This window comes from Callorhinchus milii, unplaced genomic scaffold (genome assembly GCF_018977255.1).
Source record: "Callorhinchus milii isolate IMCB2004 unplaced genomic scaffold, IMCB_Cmil_1.0 Scaffold12, whole genome shotgun sequence".
Taxonomy (NCBI): Eukaryota; Metazoa; Chordata; class Chondrichthyes; order Chimaeriformes; family Callorhinchidae; genus Callorhinchus; species Callorhinchus milii.
The window spans coordinates 12,899,993-12,918,754 of record NW_024704753.1 but is presented as its reverse complement, the minus strand read 5'-3'; the positions used below and the strand labels follow the sequence as shown (position 1 = coordinate 12,918,754).

Genomic DNA, 18,762 nt, shown 5'->3' with positions numbered 1-18,762 from the left:
ATACTTCATATGCTTAGTATTGATAACGTGAATTTCAGGTGAGCAGAGGTCTATTGGTAAATGTACCTTAGGTACTGAAGAGCTAAAATGTTTATTTGCTGTTATTACTGGCAAAAATGTAATGCAGGTCCACCCTATTCTGAGGATGAGGCTGGGAAGGCAGTATTTGGAAATTCCAAGGTGAGTAAGCTACCTGCCATTGATTATTACAGAAGCACAATACTGCTTCAGATGGAAATAATGATTGACTTGCTTGAATTATGCCCAGTCCTCACAAATTGCATTTCATTGACAAGCAGATTGAGTGAGTTGTGTCCCAGCCTAATGAAACACATTTTGCTATGAGTGTAAAGGGTCTTTGAATAAGAGGACATTCAACCCATTTTCTCAGAGCAAGAACTCAATACACAACTGATATTAGCAATATTTTCCTCCAAATATCACTAGTACTCGGGCGTAAACCTTGTCCAGCACATTGGGATAGCTTTCCAATGTGAATGGTGATATATAAATGCAAATGTGTTGCTGTATTAATTTCATGATCCAGTGATTTCTTAAAGCTTTTGGTCTTCCCACCGTGAAGGTTCTTATTTGAACATTTTATGTTGATAAATATGCTGGATTGTAAAATCAAGACCATTGCCAACAAGAAATCACACTTTGCTATCCTCTAGTAAAAAAAAACACAACTTCAGTTACAATATTTAATTATAAAAATAATCATTTGGCATCAGCTTCAGTAAAGTGCATAAAAACCATCTCTTTTTACAAAGTATCAACTGTATAGTCACAGAAATCTTTCCGTGCATTTGGGTGAAGAATGATCCAATGATGTGGAGGGTTTATTTTCAGTTTTGCACATAGATTCATTACACTTAAATCACATAAGTTTTATTCCAAAATGTGGCCAAAGTAACTTCAGCAGCAATATAACATTTTCATGTTGGCATGAGAAAATCATAGTAACTATAACCAGTCCCACATGTAAAATATACATCTAATATTGAAGGTCACAATCTCTTGCAGAAAGCCTGAATGCTGTTCTCTTCTGTGCTTCCTACAGATTAATGGGTAGTAGCAATCTTTGATGGACTGAAGAATTTGGCAGGATACAAACCACAGTACAGATTTCTGCTGGGAATGGTAGCTGTCAAATATTTGGAGATGAATTAGATTTCAAATTAAAGGTGGGGTTGTTGCTGCCATATTGTACAGTGGTATTACAAATACTGAGATGTCATCAAAAGAGGCAAAGCTGCCATCTTCTGTTTTCCACTCATTGCCACATAATGTGCCTTTTGCCTTATGTACAAGGTACTGAGCCAGCATTGTGTACCTACAAAAAGAAATGAATTGTATTTCAGTTAAAACTGCACCAGTCACTGGGCAAGGCGGCTGGTGCCCAGCAACTATACCCAGTACAAGTTAGTAACTTCAGAGAGAAAGAAATTGCTTAAATTAATTTAATCACCACCAAGAGAGTGAACTGAACATGTACTTATTTCATCTTTTATAATTAGTTACATTAGTTTTTTNAAGCTTTTATGTTTTACATTCATAAAGACTTATGTAATAGTTGTGGAGGTATGTACCATTCCTGGTGGGGTCAAATAGGAAAGAGCGTTCACATTGAAAATCCTGAGTTTTCTGATGTGTATGTTAACTTGTGTTTTTAAAAACTTCAGTGGTGCTCTCACTTATCTTCAAACCTTTCTTTTACCCAAAGCACATGTGATTTTTAAGTTTTAAAAATAACCAGCAGCCAACTGTCTAAAAAGCAGTAATAAGAGCCAATCAATTAGTTATATTTAAATATATATAACATTCTATAGAAACAATAATAATCAATCAAACTAGCTAATGACGCTGAGCACATTTTTCCATCACGGAAAAGACTAATGGATCAGCTTTCAGCAGCCACTCTACAGAGCCATTTGGAGACCTTAAAGACTTAAAGGGCCAGGGCCTGTTTCTGTTTTTCCCCACTGGGGGATCAAATGTCAAAGCTTATCGCAAACAATGAAAATAATCCTACAAAGGTGGGCAATCTCTGCTGTTTTGGTTGGGATGTTGATCAGTTAGAAACCTACTGATGGCAGTGATATGGAATAAAAAGGATTCTATGAAGCAGAACCTTTACCTGTGTGGATGTTTGTTCTCTGCCAAAAAGCTGTCAACAATATCTGCCACTTCTTTGTTGGACAATATATCCCATAAACCATCTGTGCCCATTATCAGAACATCATTTGGTTCAAATTTATGTTGCGTCAGATCAAATACAATCACCTTTAAAACAGAAACAATCCATGAGTGCATGTTGTGGGGGACAACAGTTGCTTTGACAAGTACAAAACACTATACATATAAGTAAGTCAATGATGACCAGACATCAATTTAAAATAGTTAGCAAACAAGCAAATGGGAGTTAAACATTTTTTCATGCAGTGTATTTAGGATATGGAGTGCCAGAGACGATGGTTAAAGCATTAGCCTCCATAAAGAACTAGATAAATACCTAAAAAGGTGTAATAAGCTACAAGGGTATTGGGGAAAGGGCAGGCTATTGGGACTGAAAGTTTTGTTTTTAAAAGCCCAGCACAGGGCTTTGGTGCTATAAATTTCTATGGTTGATGTCTAATAAGGTGAATTTTATATTAAAAATGTGAATCAAGACTTTCTGCAAGAAATTAAACATTTATGCACAAAGTGAAAACAAGGGCACCAGAACTTGAAGTTAAAGGGTGAATGAAGGCAGCAGTGAGACTGAGCACAAGCCTAATGTTACTGAAGTCCCGAGAGAGAATGGCTACATCCAACACAAGGGATTGATGACATTACCAGCCAGAGCAAAAGAAAGAAAACAAGGTGCATATGGGCTGCCACTCTAGACCTCTCGCTTGAGGTTTGAAAGTGGGGGCGGTGAGTTGAAGGGTCTCCAGGAAGGAGTTCCGAAGTGCAATATAGCTGAAAAGCTCGCCCTCTGTTGGGGCAGATAGTGCAGGGGCATGAAGCAGGTTGGTAGAAAGGGAAAGACTCTTCCACCTAGTACATGGTTTCAGGAATCAGAACATCTTCAAATTAAACCTGAACTGATTAAAAGTGAAGCTTATTTTTACAAAGTGAGTTGGTGCATTTTTCAAGGGAGTTGGTGAGGTTCTTATATATTCAGGGATATGAGATGAGAAAGATAAAGAGTTAATGTAATGTTAGAGCAATCTCTACTGGTGAATGTTCTGCTCCAGCTCTGATATGGTTTTAACAAACCCCCTAAAAAATCGATGTATCCAATAAACACCACAATCCCTGTAAACGGGTAACTGTCCTAACATGCACTGCGCATGCGTTAGGGCCTATTTCTCCCCTCTGTTTGAATCTTCCATTAAAAGTGAAAAACCCTGATTTTTAAAACTCAAAAAGGGCTACAAAATAAGCAAAATTAACCCCCAAATTAATTACATGATAAAACATAATGGGAAATTTGTAGCTTATACTCAAAAGATTTTTAAAGCTCCAATGTGGTTTCACTCAAGTCATGAGTATCCTCACTGAGAGGATATAGATAAATTCTAGTTACCCACTGAATTTTAATCAACATTGTTGACAAAAATCAATGCTAACCACACCTTTTCACTGGTGACTAGAGTCCAGTGTTTCATTTGTGCAAAGAACTGTCCCACAAATAGCTTTGCAACTTTGTGAACTATGAATATTCACATGCTGTAAAAGTTTATGACATCAGGATATGCACGAAAGAACACAGTGCAAGGTCACACAAGGAAAGTGCCCATTTGCACCCAAGGTCCAGGGCAAAAACCATTAAGTGCAGAAAGTTCTGCCTCATTCTGCTGACATACCTACCTCAGGAATACAGGACAAGAATGGTTTTATGTGGAGGTTGGTTTCGTGAACTTGCAGCTGATGGTCCCCCAGCCCCCGTGTGACTGCAATGGTGCCCATCACTCGAGTCTGGAAAAAGCCAAATTTAGAATTAAAACAATCATAGAAAAATGTTAACAAATGTTGAGAAAAACTATAACTTATAAACATTAATACAGTAGAACTCCATTATAACATGAGTGCATTTGAGGCATGGATCCAACCAACTAGCCAACAATCTTCCAGAGAGAATTGATTGTTCACTTCAAAGCTGTTTGTAGGCATTGCTGCACACAATGCCACATTCACCTTAAAAAATAGAGACATGGAGATGTGCAACATTATAGGCGCTATATCAAATGGGTAAGGATTATTAAATGCAAAGATTATTTACCTAGCAAAACAATCACTAACTGTGTTTTTGTGGTCGCCCACAATTCACTTTGCAGGATATTCTGTGAAACTGTTTGAGACGTCTTAAAGAAGTGATAAGGTGCTATATCAAATGCAAGGATTATTTATTACCTGCCACACTATGTGTCTTTCAATTACCTTGTTTCTAAATCACTAAACGGCAATGATTTCACAATGCATTACCTGTTTCCCCTCACCGTGTATTACTGGGTATTTTAGATCGTCTTCCTCTGCAATTTTGTATCCCCTGAAACAAAAGTTAAGGTTTTTTTTAAAAAAACAAAAATAAAGACAAAACCTAAAACTAAGATAACACACTTATCAAAGGTAGGCAATATCTTTAGGCGGTAATGATGATGGTATTATGGTGAATGTGTGGGGAGTACATTATTACATTTAGAATGGGTTTGATATGATGTGTCACTACTGCCTTGTGAAAACTATTTTGATAAGATGGAATAGCAAATAATTAGAAAATTGGAAAAAAAAACTAATGATAAGAAACAAAGGGTAGTGATCAGTGGCAAGTGCTTGTATTCTACTGTCTTATAATAATAATCCCTGCATTCGATATAACGCCTTATCTGGTCTTTGAGACGTCTCATGTTATTACAAAATAGTCATCAACCCCAAATTAATATTTTGAAAGCTCAATGATAGAAACATTTTGGTGAATGGTATACTGTCCTATTCAGAAATTCAAGTTCTGTTACTTTCTGTTTGCAAAACACAAGTGCACTAATTAATAAACAGGAAAGCTCTTTATAGTTCTGTCTGGTTCCTCCCTTCCCTAATTACATAAGTAATTTCCCCAGAAAAATGTAAATGTTCACTTTTGTTGTGTTAACATTTTCATGAACAGTTTTCAGAAATTCTTCATTCTCAGTCTTAATTTGGAAGCCAGCTTTCCACATTTCTTTAACTAAATAAAATTAATAATCCTTGCATTTGATATAGCATGTTAATACATTGTCTCAAAGCACTTCACAGAATATACTGTAAAGTGAACTGACTGTATATTTTGAAGGCGAAACCAAGCAGCCAATTGTGCACAGCAGCGTCCCACAAACAGTCGTGGATTGAGTGACCAAATTATTTTTATTTTGAAGGAATTATTAGCCCCTGAAAAGCGATCTGCCAATCCACTAACAACCAGGTTCCTACTTACTGCTAGGTAAACAGGCTTGTGGAGCAAGGAACCTTGCCCAACATTTTGCACTGCCTGGAATCGAACTAAGATCGTCTCACTTGCAAGGCGAGTGCTCTAACCACTAAGCTACAGGACTCCACAATGTCTTCAGTGGTTAGTCTCGGGTTCTCACAATAAAGATGCAGTAAGCCTCACATAAGTTGCATCAGTTGGGACCATACATTTAATATGACTTATGCAAAGTATGAATTATATCAAACTTACATAAAATATAAACTCTTGATCGGTACTTGGGCAGATGTACGACTTAGGCAATTAAGGTGATTATGCGCTATATCAAATGCAAAGATGATTATTATTATATCATTTATACAGATCAGACTTAGGCGAGTTTTACTGTATTAAAAGAAGAATGTTTAAAGTCTGTATGGTATCACATTGTGCAGAAAAACAGGAATTTCTGAAAAATTCTCAAAGTGTGTGAGGAAAAAGATCTTAACATAAAACAGCTGATTTTTAACCCTAACAAATCGACACTTGAGTTTATGAAGAGCACTCTGCTGGGGAATACTTAATGATATCGGAGACTGGGAGGGCAAAAAGAAAACAATAAGATCATTAAAATAGGAGAAAATAAGTTTTAAATAAAGAAAGAAAAATCTTGGTTCAGGTGTTTCAGACATCAGGCACGGACAGTCTCTCACCAGCCGCTCATGAAGTAATCCCTGTACAAGATCTTCTTTCCAATATCGCTTCTTTTCACTCTGCATGGAAATTCATATCTTGAGAACTCACCACCAAGTAACTCGGGCTTCAGAAAGGCCTGTGGAGAAACATGGAGGTGTAAACCCGCAATTTTATTTAGATAGAAATCATATTAATAATTTGTTTTTCCCCTCAAGACCATAAGCTGTGGATTTGTAAACTGAAAACATATCAATGAAAATTTGCTACTCTATGCCTTAACCCTTTTTTTTTTGATCAGGCAAGTGTCTTGACACATACGAAAATTCATCCCCATGCTTAAGATTTTAAAACCAGTCAGACATGTATGCCACCTAGACACGGAAATCCCTATGCACTGTGACTCCTTAGCCCTGACGTCTTAAATATGAAGAAATAACCCAAACTGCACTAAAATGCAAATGTCTCAACAGCTATTTTTGCAGCCTTTTTAAAACAGATCTGTCAATTTAGTGCTATAACTAGTTAGATGTGTGCCCTCATCTTTGAGAAACTGAGATAAGAGTGCACTCAACCCCTTTCATATAGCATCCGAGCAGCAAGAGGGAGAGCGCTAAATTCACACTCCCCAGAAGTGAGAGGAAATTGTTGTAATCCACAATACCACATACAACCTATCTTTTAAAAATACCATCTACTGTACTTGCTTTTAGTTGACAATTAAATCACAAAATTGAAGAGACTGTAACTCTTTTGAGAACATTTTAAACAATGAGGGTCTTACCAAATACTGAATCTTTTGTCTCTCCGTCTCGGCTGTGAATTCATTGGACAAAGATATTTCACGGTCCTTGAACACAATGATCGCTCTTAAAAATAAATGAAAATTAAGCTCACTTGTATCCTATTTGGAATAATGATCAGGTAAATGTTTGTACATCAAAACAGATAGCCAACTGTGAAATATTACAATTAAGAAATTACAACAAGTTCTTAGAAGATTTAAGACTCCTTGCATTTGATATAGCACCTTCCACGTTAGGACATCTCTGTGCACTTTTCAGGATTTACTGTAAAGTATAGAGACAATGTATTTTGTAGGCAAACACAGCATTGTGGATTGGTACTATTGGGCAGTGCCTTTACTCACTGCCATTAGGGGATCCCAATAACATTTACTGTAACAGAGATGGAAGTGGACGAATAATAAAGTCTCAGAGACCATAAGCCATAAAAATATGAAATAATGCTCAGGTGCTCCCTGTGGTCAAACACCCACCTGCTGTCACCAGCACTTGCCACGTAGAGCTTCCCATGCAGGAACAGAATAGTCAGGGCTGTGCAACCTCCTGACTGGCTGGTCGATTCCTGGTACTTACAAATAAGTTCATCCTAGAGTAAAGAAATCATTTCAGAGTCAAACAGCACCGTATTCCTTCAAAATATCTCAACAACAATGTTATTTTAAGTACAAAGATGTACATTATTTGGGAAAACACAATGGCTAATCTGCAGCAAGAACATCACACTGACAGCACAACAGCTCTTGTGTTTCTTGGTATATTGGAGTGAGGGGAGCATGTTAACTTGGACACTGGGAGAATTTCCTGCTCCTAAGAGACATACAAGTTGCAACGAAGAAAGAGGCAAGTTGGCTTCAGCTGTTGCTGGCCCTGGGATGCTATCCCTCATGAAGGGCGCTATATAAATGCAAGTTGTTGTTGGGGTAGCTCCTCCTCCACGGGAGCTAACTACCTTCATCCTTCCATATTGATCTTTTTCAAATACTTTTCCAATTCCGTTTACAATTGTCTTAATGTTAATTTCTAAGCTTCAATAGCAACTTGTAGCAAAACATCGCAAGCTCTAAAAANCATCTGCATGATAAATAATCTCTTCTCCCCTCAATTCTCCAAGTGGAAATCCTGAGTTTACATTTGGTCAGAAACATAATTCAGACTTTGCCTTTGCTCAACTATGAGCCTACCCAGTTGTGTCGTCACTAGAAGCCATATACTCACACAGCATTTGAAGGCCGTCTCCAGTGCACCCGTCACTAAATGGTCGATGCAAATATTTTTGGTCATCACACAATAACGTTCGTTTTGCTTCCCTTTCTTCCCATCAAGATGCAGAGGGGGTGGGACATTCAAAGGACCCCCAATGATCTCATAGATTTCCTCCAGCTGCTCTCTGATACAGTGGTGTAAATGCTTGGAGGCCTGGATTGCAGCAATGGAGCCTCCGTGACCATCAAACAAGGCCCAGTAATAACACTTTATCTCTTGATCTTGCTGTGAACGAAATGAAAGACTTGAGTGAGGCTCAGAATGTACACCCGCCCCCAAGCAAACATGATGTTACGAAACGTATTGAGAAATCCAGTGAAAGGACAGGACACACTTTGATTTGTAGCAGTAACAATCCTTGCATTTGATAGAACGCATATTGTGTCAAAACTTCTCAAGATATTTTAGTTTTCTGTAAGATTGTAGATTAGTAGGTGGACCCAGCAGTCAATTTGAAAACAGGAATCCACATAAAGTAAATGACCACTGTTTATCTGGAGGAATGCTGACCAGGATAAACTCGTTGAATAGTGCCATGGGATTTTTAACATCTACCTCAGGATGGTCCAACCTTTTGGCTGCTGTGGGCCGGATGCTGGATTTGAGAAATATCTCCAGGACACTTAAGCAATATTTAGTGTTTTCCTTCCAGAAACATAATATCTACATCACGCCCTTTTTCACGTAGGAAGGAGGTCTCAAAGTGCTCGTCACTGCCGGCTGGGCAGCCGAACTGGGTGTGGGAGTCAAGTCATATCACAGCAACACTATCAACCCCATTTTCTCAATCACTGAAATTCAAGATCAAGGAACCCTGGCTAACTTTCACCAGGTTAGCATGACAGTGAAGCTCATCCCTCATTCCATTCATTTTCCTGATTTGAACTTTTCCAAGTATTTCAGGGCCTTTTGATACGTAATGTAGCCTATACAAAGGATGATTTCCTCGAAGTTACATGTCTAGTTCAACTCCCCAACAGTCCACAAGGCAGCTGATAATATGCAAGTACAAACAATTCAACAATATTAATGTTTCGTGTGTTACATACAGTGTCTTCATGTAAGCACAGAAGGACCCATTCTTCCTCATTCTCAGCCTTTTTCTTCACGATGATCGATGTACAAACTGCTTGGTCTTCATTGAAAACACTTTTACCAGCATTTATCACTCTGAGGAGAAAATTGAAAAGCAATTGAAGATATTATTAGCAGCCAACAGCATAACTGCCTTTTCCCCATTATATCCTTCAATGTCTCTCCCACATTCAAATGAATGACTTTGAGGCCATTCACTTCATGGCTGTTTGTGGGACATTATTGTGGAGAGACTGGCTGACGCTTTTATCTTCAAAATACAGTCACTCTACAGTAAATCATGTGAAGTGCTTTGAGTCAGTGATACCATGATAAGGCGCTAAGTCAAATGTAAGGATCATTATTACATCTTACATCAAGCTCTTAAGTGCTTCAAAACTTTGAAGTGTGGTGACTATTATTTGAGCAAACAAGCAGCTAATATGTGCCAGAAACTGCGAACAAACATGAACAAATATCTTTTTGTGATGTATGATGAAGGCAGAAGATTAGCCAGGACTATAAAGCTAGCATAATAGGTGTGCACCTGTGAAAACAGCACTTCCCTGTGAAGCACTCTGAGACATTAATGTTAGTTACTGTATAAAATGTAAGGATTAATTATTATATATTGAATTTTAAGCCTTCCCCCGTATTCAATAAACAACAACAACAAATTAGGGGGGCTAATCCTGCTCCTATCCACGTCCGATCTTGGGACCACATAATAATAATCCTTGCATTTGATATAGCACTTTTCACGTCGGGAGGACGTCCCAAAGCGCTTCACAGAACACGCTGTAAAGTGAATTGACTGTATGTTTGTGGGCGAACGCGGCAGCCAATTGCGCACAGCAGTGTCCCACAAACAGTTGTAGATTGAAAATGACCAATTTATTATTGTTTTTGGAGGGATTATTATTAGGCTCTGTGTGGATTAAGGAAACTTGCCCAAGGTTTCGCCCTCTGCCTGGAATTGAACTCAGGTCTCTCGCTTGCAAAGTGAGTGCTCTAACCACTGAGCTACAGTAATCCATGTTAAAACCAGCAAAGAAAAAAAAATTCTATAAAAATTCTATTGTCATTAATATTCTTGATATGTGTTTTTAGTGGGAATCCCCTATAAAACAGCATGCCACCAAGGCCTGTACTTTACCAACAAATGGAAGTGGAACAAGGAGGAGGAGGATGATGACGACAACGCCAATATTAGATTTGTATAGCATCTTTCATGTCAGGAGGATGTCCCAAGACGCTGAACAGTCAGAGTTTCGGACCCGAGCTGAAGGTCGGATTGGGGAGGGTGGAGGGGAAGCAGGGTGATCAAAAGCACGGTCGAAGAGGAGGGTCTTGAAGGAAGCAAGGGAGGGGGTGATGCGAGGGACTGCACGATGGAGTTCCAGAGGGTGGGGCTAGAGTGGCAGAAGGCCCGCCCGCCAATGATGGGCTTTCTTTTTAAATAATGTGATGGGAATCTACAGCTCACCTGAAGAACAGGCAGATTAGATTGAACAGTTCACCTGAAGGACAAGTCTGATAACGCAGCATTCTGGAGTATCAGCCCACACTATAGCCTCACATTCTAATGTGGGCTTTTTAAACCACAACCATCTGATTCAGAAGCAAGATTGCTACAAACTGAACCAGCCAAACTGTGGTATGTAATACCAATGATAGAAGGAATCCCAGGTGATGCGAGCCAATGACTCCTACTCACTGAGAAGCATCTGAACCTGTATTATCAGTCTCATTTCAGTGTTCACGTTCTCGTTTTTGCCTGGTTTACTGCTTACTCAGCTCAACTTTTCACTTTCGTTGTTGGTGCATCAGCCTGGCTGAATTGGTAGCCTGACTCTCACCTCTGAGTCAGAAGGTTGTGGGTTCAAGCCACACATCAGGACTTGAACTCACATTGTCAAGACTGACACTCCAATGTAGTGCTTGGCGTATGCTGAAATGTCATAGATGCCATCCTTACAATGAAATGTTAAATCGAGGTCCTGTCTGCCTATGGCCAATAGTCCTCCAAATAAAAGAAAATGGTCATTCGTTTCATGGCTGTTTGTGGGATATTGTTGCGCGAAAATTGGCTGCCAAATTCAGTTGCAAAATATAGTCACACCACTTTAGAGAATATCCTGTGAAGCACTTTGAGACATCAACAAAATGATGAGGCGCTGTATCAAATGCAAGGATTATTATCAACATTTCAGCTTGAGTTTGCAACAGATCATCATTCACTACTTCGTCTATTAGTTATTCAATTTCATGTTTACTCACACATAATTACAGCTTTATTGAAAAAAATCATTTAATTAACTCTCCGGTTAATTTGATGGAATGTTTGATTTAATGCTGCTTCCAAATTCATACAAATTGGACGCCTTGGGACATCATCCGCCCGATGTGAAAGGCGCTTTACAAATGTAATTTGTTGTTGTTGTCTTTGTGGAACTAGTTTTGCATAGAGTGCTCACAATGTCCGGAATGATTTATAAGTGATTTCTTTTTAAAGTCATTAAAAATGAGAAAATACCAACGTTGGTTGAGAGTTTCTGCCCTCCAACAACAACGTCTCAAAACACTTCATAGGACATACTGTAAAGTGGAGTGACTGCATATTTTGTAACTCGCTTCCAATATCACAACATTTCTAGCTTTCAAAAATCTTAAAAATAATCTCTCTTTGCACCTTGTTTAATTAATATCTTTAAATCTTATTTCCCTGTTCAGAGTGCACCACATTTGTTCAGCATTTTAAGAAGTTCGGTTCCATGAAATACACTACACACAAGCCACCTGTTTCCATTCAACACTTCCTGAGTATTTCTCAGAATATTGCTGAGAAGGACTTTATAATTCTACAAAACTGCAGCTGGTTATTTTCTTGTATTTCTTGTGATGGAAGACCTTTTTCTTATAAAAGACATGTAAAGGTTAAGCTAGATATTACACAAAGAGGAAGCTCTTACTGTTGACAGTGAAACCCTAAATTAGTCATGCAGCAATATTTTGGTTGTTTGCTCAACAGGAATTGATTGTTATGTTCTTTGACTTTTGGGATGTGGTTTAAAATAATACATTGCAAGAATAAAGCTTGAAACTGCACTGCTGATTGTAGAGAACAGCCCTCAAGAATTCCAGCTACCAATTCAATAATTTCTTTTTGAAAAAAACTTCTCATGCCCTTCTGTTTATTCCTTTATTCTTCCATTTGAATGAATTTTAACATTCAGGTTTCTACCCACGGCAATGAGATTAGTAAAAAACTGAAGTCTCTTTCAGAAGAATTACTGAAGGCCAATGAGATTATTAAAAAAACTGCAGGGAGATATGAAAAAACTGATGGAAAAGATCAAACTGAAAAATACTGTGACAATGCAACAAGAGAAACTTAGTGGAGAAAAGACGCAAACAATCCAGAAAGAGCAAATGGAGTTGAGGGAGGTACAACAGAGTCTCCGATTAAAGGAGGAGGAGATGTCTAAGCTACAAGAGCACCTTGAAGCCACAGTCCAAAAATTGGAAAGAGAGCAAACAACTTCTAACGACAAATGAAAGTAATATCCTGGTTGAATAAGCAACTGAATGAGAATAAACTTGCTTCAATGCAAGAGACACCGGGCTCATTTGATCCATCAACAATATCCAGTGGCAATTTGTCTTGGCCCGGTGTTGTACTCAACAGTCTGCAGGCTCTGTACAGCACTCCTTTCTCTCTCAATGCCGCATCCTGTCTCTTCTGCTTTGGCTTCAGATAATTATTCTAAGATCTTTGTTCCTACTATACGAACGAATACTGCGTCCCTGATTCCTCGTGTGCCAGGACGAGGTCTGCAGGTGCACTTTAATCCAATGGTGTCAAATTCCACAAGTTCTCCTGTATGTGACTCTAAAGTAGTCCCTTCGACTTCAACACCAACGATGACAGCAGCCTCTACAAAGATGGAATCAGTTGGCTCAGACATGAAGTACTTGCAGAAGAGGGATGGCAGTAATGCGGTATTGACTCAAGGCGTGCCACTTCAGATGGCTTCATATCCATCCAATGGAGTATTAACTAGGACACCTGTATCTAAACCAGGAAATCCACTACCAAGAGTGTCTGCCTACTTCCCAGGACAACAGCCGAGACCCCCAGCATCATGAGAGAAGAGGATGGAATACAACTAAAAATAAAAAAAACGGCACAGACTCGATGGCCGAATGGCCTCCTTCTGTGCCGTAACATTCTATGAATCTATTATTTTATTCCAGTTCCTCTGTTCTCTGAAGCACAAAAAAACAAGACACTTTGTCGCAAAAGTGTGGTAATGATAATAATAGTAATCCTTGTATTTGACATAGCAGCTCTCTTGTCCATTGCAAGTGCGTCACAGAATATTGCAGGATGGATTAACTGTGTATTTGTGGACAAAACGCGGCAGCCAATTGCAGATAGCAATGTCCCATAAACAGTGGATTGAGTGACCCAATTTTTTGTTTTGTTTTTGGAGGGATTAATACCCCCGGAAAGCGATCCAACCCACAACATTTCCAGCTTTCAAAAACCTTACAAATAACCTCTCTTTTCACCTTGGTTAACAATCGGGTTTCTACTTACTGCTAGGTAAACCGAGGCTTGTAGAATAAGGAAACTTGCCTAAGATTTCGCCCCACCTGGGAATCAAACCTGGATCGTCTCGTTTGTGAGTCAAGTGCACTAACCACTATGACACAGGACTCCAGTTATCTAATTTATTTGATCATCACTAAAAATAAAATAAGATAATGTGATGGCTTCATTAACTAATCACAGCTGGGACAGCAGTCAGGGTGCTAAATTGGCCTCAAATGGCCTTACATTGCTCACTTGGGCACAATACCAACAGGCACTCGAGTAGAATCCTTGCATTTGATAGTGACTTTCACATTGTTGAGAAGTCTCAAAATACTTCACAGAATACACTGGAAAGTGGAGTGACTGGGTATTTGTGGGCGAACGAAAATACTGTAGATAAAACATCTTTTTTTAAAAAAAAATTTACTCCCAAATAAGTCCATATTTATTACGTGCGTGTATAAATATATAAATAACATAACTATAAATGATGTGCTGCTGATACGTCGGAATTTTCACAACAGTATAAAAGACGTGTGTATGATTGGGGCAGCTGTGGCTGCAATGAATCCATTTTAAAAACACATCAATTTTCATACATTTGGAAATGTGAAATGAGAAACTGTCACCTTTCGAAAGAAAGAAAAACGAACAACACGGACAGGCCTGATCAGCACAGCTCAGCTCGGCATTTAGAAACAGAACCAATTCTGCTAAAGGTTTCAGAGTGGTTGAGATCCCACTGAGACTTACTCTGAATATCCTGTGCCCCAGGGCAACCTCTTGTTCTTTGGAGGCACCAGTATGGGTCTGAGCTGATGATCTGTGATGTCGGGCATCTCTCCCCAAGTCTTGTGTAGAAAATGCGGTCGGCAGTAAATCTTCTGATCTCGGGTTTGCACCGAGCTGGCTGGCTGTGGGCTCGTGTGTTCCTCCAGGGCAGGAGAACTCTTCTTCCTGAACCTCTTGAACATGTTTGGCCGTACCTCGTCCAAGGCAAACACTGAGCACAGAGGTAACAGGGATCAGCTGTTTGATGGGTATCATTTGTGTGTGTGTGTGGGTGGTGGGGCGGAGGGGGGAAAGGACTGAGATCTGACTTAAAAAAGAACAGAGTAAACGCCAGGAAGTTCCCACTGAATCCAAGAGCTTGAAAGTTCAGCTAAACCCAGCGGTTACTGTTCTGCTACGTGTGTTGCTCTCAACAGCCAATTGCTGCGTTATATTGAGGGGAACTGGTATGTTGTGCAATGGAACCTTACAGCCGAGTTAGCAGGAAATCTCTGCACAGGAATCAGCAACAGCAGGAGACAAAACCGCAAGCTTTACTCGTCAACGTCAATTTTGTTTCGGGGGGGAAGGGAGAGAAATCTGTACAAACCCCACCCCCGGTATGCGAGGCTTATTTGTATCATGCACACTCAGCTCTCTTGTCCATTGCAAGATATTTGCATGTTTAACTTGAATCTATGTGTGTACCCAGCTGCAGTTGATCATTTGGTTTTCCCCCTTCTGTAGGCATTATTTCCACCATCTGTGGTCAAAGTGCTTCACAGAATATATTGTAGAGTTTATTGACCTTATTTTTTGGCCAAAATGCGGCAGTCCATTGTGCATAGCAGTGTCCCAAAAACAGTTGTGGATTGAGTAACCAACTTATTTTTTTGAAGGTATTATAACCCCCGGAAAATAATGCGCCAATCGACTAAACAACCAGATTTCTACTTACCTTCAGGGAAACGGAGGCGTATGGAATAAGGAAACTTGCTTAATACATTTCTGTACATGTGAGGTTTAAGTGTAAGGATATCCCATGATTGGAACGTATAGGGGCCAGTGACGTCATTAAAAACTGAACCGCCTCCGGTTGTGCTGAAAATAAATACAAATATTATGTGCTGAGTTTGCCAACACACAGTCACTGCACTTTACAGTATATTCTGTGAAACGTTTTGGGATGGTCTCCAGATGTGACCCAAACATACAGGTTAATGGTGCTTTGCCTTTAATGTAGCACCTATTAACATCAAGAAAGTGTTTCAAAGTGCTTCAGAGGTTTTCTATAAATTTGGAGGTGGATCTGGCAGCTACTTTGAGCACAGCAATGCCCAATAAACAGCATGAATCACTAATTTTATCTGGATCTTTAACATCCACCTGAACAGCAGCCTGGAACTCGGTTTAATGTCTCATTCAAAGCAATCTTGATTCAAGCACAAAAACTTGGCAAATAATGCTTTATCAGTTTACCTTGTTAACCTAGAGACTACACCTCTGACAATGGTTGACAACTCATTTCAATGTTTGTATGAATGTTTCTATGATTCTAAAGCTGCCAAGAGAGAGCACTTGAAAACCTGGAACACACTTTAGCTTTGAACACTAAATGTGCAAAATTGTATGATTTTACCTCTTCAGTTCTTGCCATCAAGGTTTCTGTCTCCTATCATTATGCAGTTGAGGACTGCGGTACTGGGTTGCTTTACCTGATTCAGACTCTTTTTACTTCAACACCAGTTTGATGTCAGAACAGGTTTGTAAAAACATTGAGCAACAAAATGAGAGTATTTTGAAGAAATCAATCCTCGGATTTGCAGAAACTTAAGAGTTATTAGAATTAGATGAATATAACTAATGGATCTGTAAGTATGAGACAGAGAGTGTGTATAACAGATGAGAGAGGTGGAGGAGTGCTAAATGTAGTAAATGATTTCAAATGAATAACCCAAAAACTCCAAAGTTATTATTAGTCGTGTTCACACTATTACTAGTAATCTCACTCATTAACGTATTGCTGTTATATGGCGCTCTGAGCTTCAGTGATCATAAACATTAGATGTGGTGTTTATATTAGTGCAGCCAATGCCGATAACAGTTGAGGTGCAGTACTAATGAGGTGGCTTGGTTGGTTTGCTCCAGGGGCACTTAACTCTGAGGATTTCCCCAATCCCTGGAAGCAACACCACCTAATACTGTACAGCAAAATAATTCTCCTCCTCGCTGTTGTTGTGTGCATTGGCCACCAGGGGTCAGGCTTTCCTCGTAAGGGAAAGGGGACAGAATTTATTGGATCATTGACAGACCAGCAATAAAGTTTTCATACATTGATGTCCACGGATAGAAAGTCATACATTTTTACAGTTGAACCCAAGCTGACTGATGGGCTTTCTTCATTTGAACCTCTCGTGATCATTGCAATTCACCTGCGTTTTAAAGAGGATGGAAGCCTCTTACAAACAGGTCACCATGTTAATATGTGTCTTAAGCATTCCTTTATTTATCATCCTTGCATTTGATATAGCGCTTTTCACGTCGGGAGGACGTCCCAAAGCGCTTCACAGAACACACTGTAAAGTGAATTGACTGTATATTTGTGGGTGAACGCGGCAGCCAATTGCGCACAGCAATGTCCCACAAACAGTCGTAGATTGAAAATGACCAATTTATTATTGTTTTTGGTTTTGGAGGGATTATTATTAGGCTCTGTGTGGAGTAAGGAAACTTCCCCAAGGTTTGGCCCTCTGCCTGGAATTGAACTCAGGTCTCTTGCTTACAAAGCGAGTGCTCTAACCACTGAGCTACAGGACTCCATATTTCCATATTCCAGTAATTAAGCCACTGAACGAACAATGTAACTTTACCCCCTAAAAATATTGAATATGCATAAATTGTGGGTAATGGAGAAGTATCAATCTAAAATCTGATGGAATAGATACTAATATTTTTTNCATTTAATATACCACGATCACATTGTCGATGTGTCTCAAAGTGCTTCACAGGATTTACTGTAAAGCAGACAATTTGTACATAGCAATGTCTCCACAGATCGTCATGAAGTGAATGGCCAATTTTGTTTCACCCACAAAATACACCGTCAATTCAGTTTACAATATGTTCTGTGAAGCGCTTTGAGACATCTCAACGGGATGATACGGCGCTATATCGAATGCAATTATTATTATTATTATTATTTCATCTGTGGGATTTTTTGCCAGGACCCTGGGAGATGGGACCTCGGTTTAACATCTTATATCTTTATGTATTGTTTTGTTGTTTCATTACAGTTATGTAAAATTCTGCCAAACTTTGGGGTAAGATAAATAGTAAGAGCCTGCATATTAACACATATTAGCAAGCTGATCATTTTCAAAGCATTTTAATTTACTGTCAAGTGTAGTGACAGTTTTTGGAAGAAAATGTGAGCATCACAAACACTCATGAAGTGAATAACTAATTTTAATGGAGGAATGTTGACGAGCATAAACTCCACTCGCTTCTCAAATCATACCTTGGTCAGGTACCGGTGATGAATAAGAGAAAGTAGAATCAAATCAAGAATTTGAAGCAGTGAGACTTATTATAAACAGGGTTTTCAGAATAAAAAAAACGTGATTTTTGAAAACAAAATGAACATAATGAGGGGTGATTACACAACGCGGTTGCTTTTTTACCCTCCTATTACTGAAATCATGATCAAACTTGAATTTGATATAGCAATTTATAATGTTGAAATGCCTTAAAGTACTTCACAGTAAATATTAAGTGTATTTGTAGGCAGCAAATTTGCAAATAACAATTTTGCCACAAACAGTCAGGAGGTGAATGGCCAATTTAACTGGAGGACACTAGACCAGGACACAAGGAGAAACTGTTTCCTTTTCAAATATTGTCATGGGTAGTTTAACGTCCACCTAAACAGGCAGACAGGACCTGAGTATAACATCTCATTGAAAGGTAGCACCTATAACAATGAGTGCTCCCACAACACTGCAATGGAGGATCAGCCTATCTGGCCCCTGACATAGAACTTGAACTCACAATTTTCTTGCTGTGCATGCCTTTTAATTACATTAAAATACATTGTGGAGTCTTGTAGCTCAGTGGTTAGAGCACTC

General features: G+C 39.1%; 1 protein-coding gene across 1 annotated transcript; it reads right to left on the bottom strand.

Annotated features, from left to right (window-relative positions):
• Positions 1-698: 698 nt before the first annotated feature.
• Positions 699-15,126, bottom strand: LOC103176629 (protein phosphatase 1M). Its single transcript, XM_007890282.2, has 10 exons — positions 14,621-15,126; positions 9,243-9,363; positions 8,146-8,418; positions 7,404-7,516; positions 6,909-6,993; positions 6,145-6,263; positions 4,474-4,537; positions 3,859-3,966; positions 2,141-2,286; positions 699-1,336 (listed from the first exon to the last, which is right to left on the bottom strand). Exons 1-10 carry the CDS (start codon positions 14,839-14,841, stop codon positions 1,177-1,179), a joined length of 1,410 nt encoding a protein of 469 aa, XP_007888473.1. The 5' UTR covers positions 14,842-15,126; the 3' UTR covers positions 699-1,176.
• Positions 15,127-18,762: the final 3,636 nt, after the last annotated feature.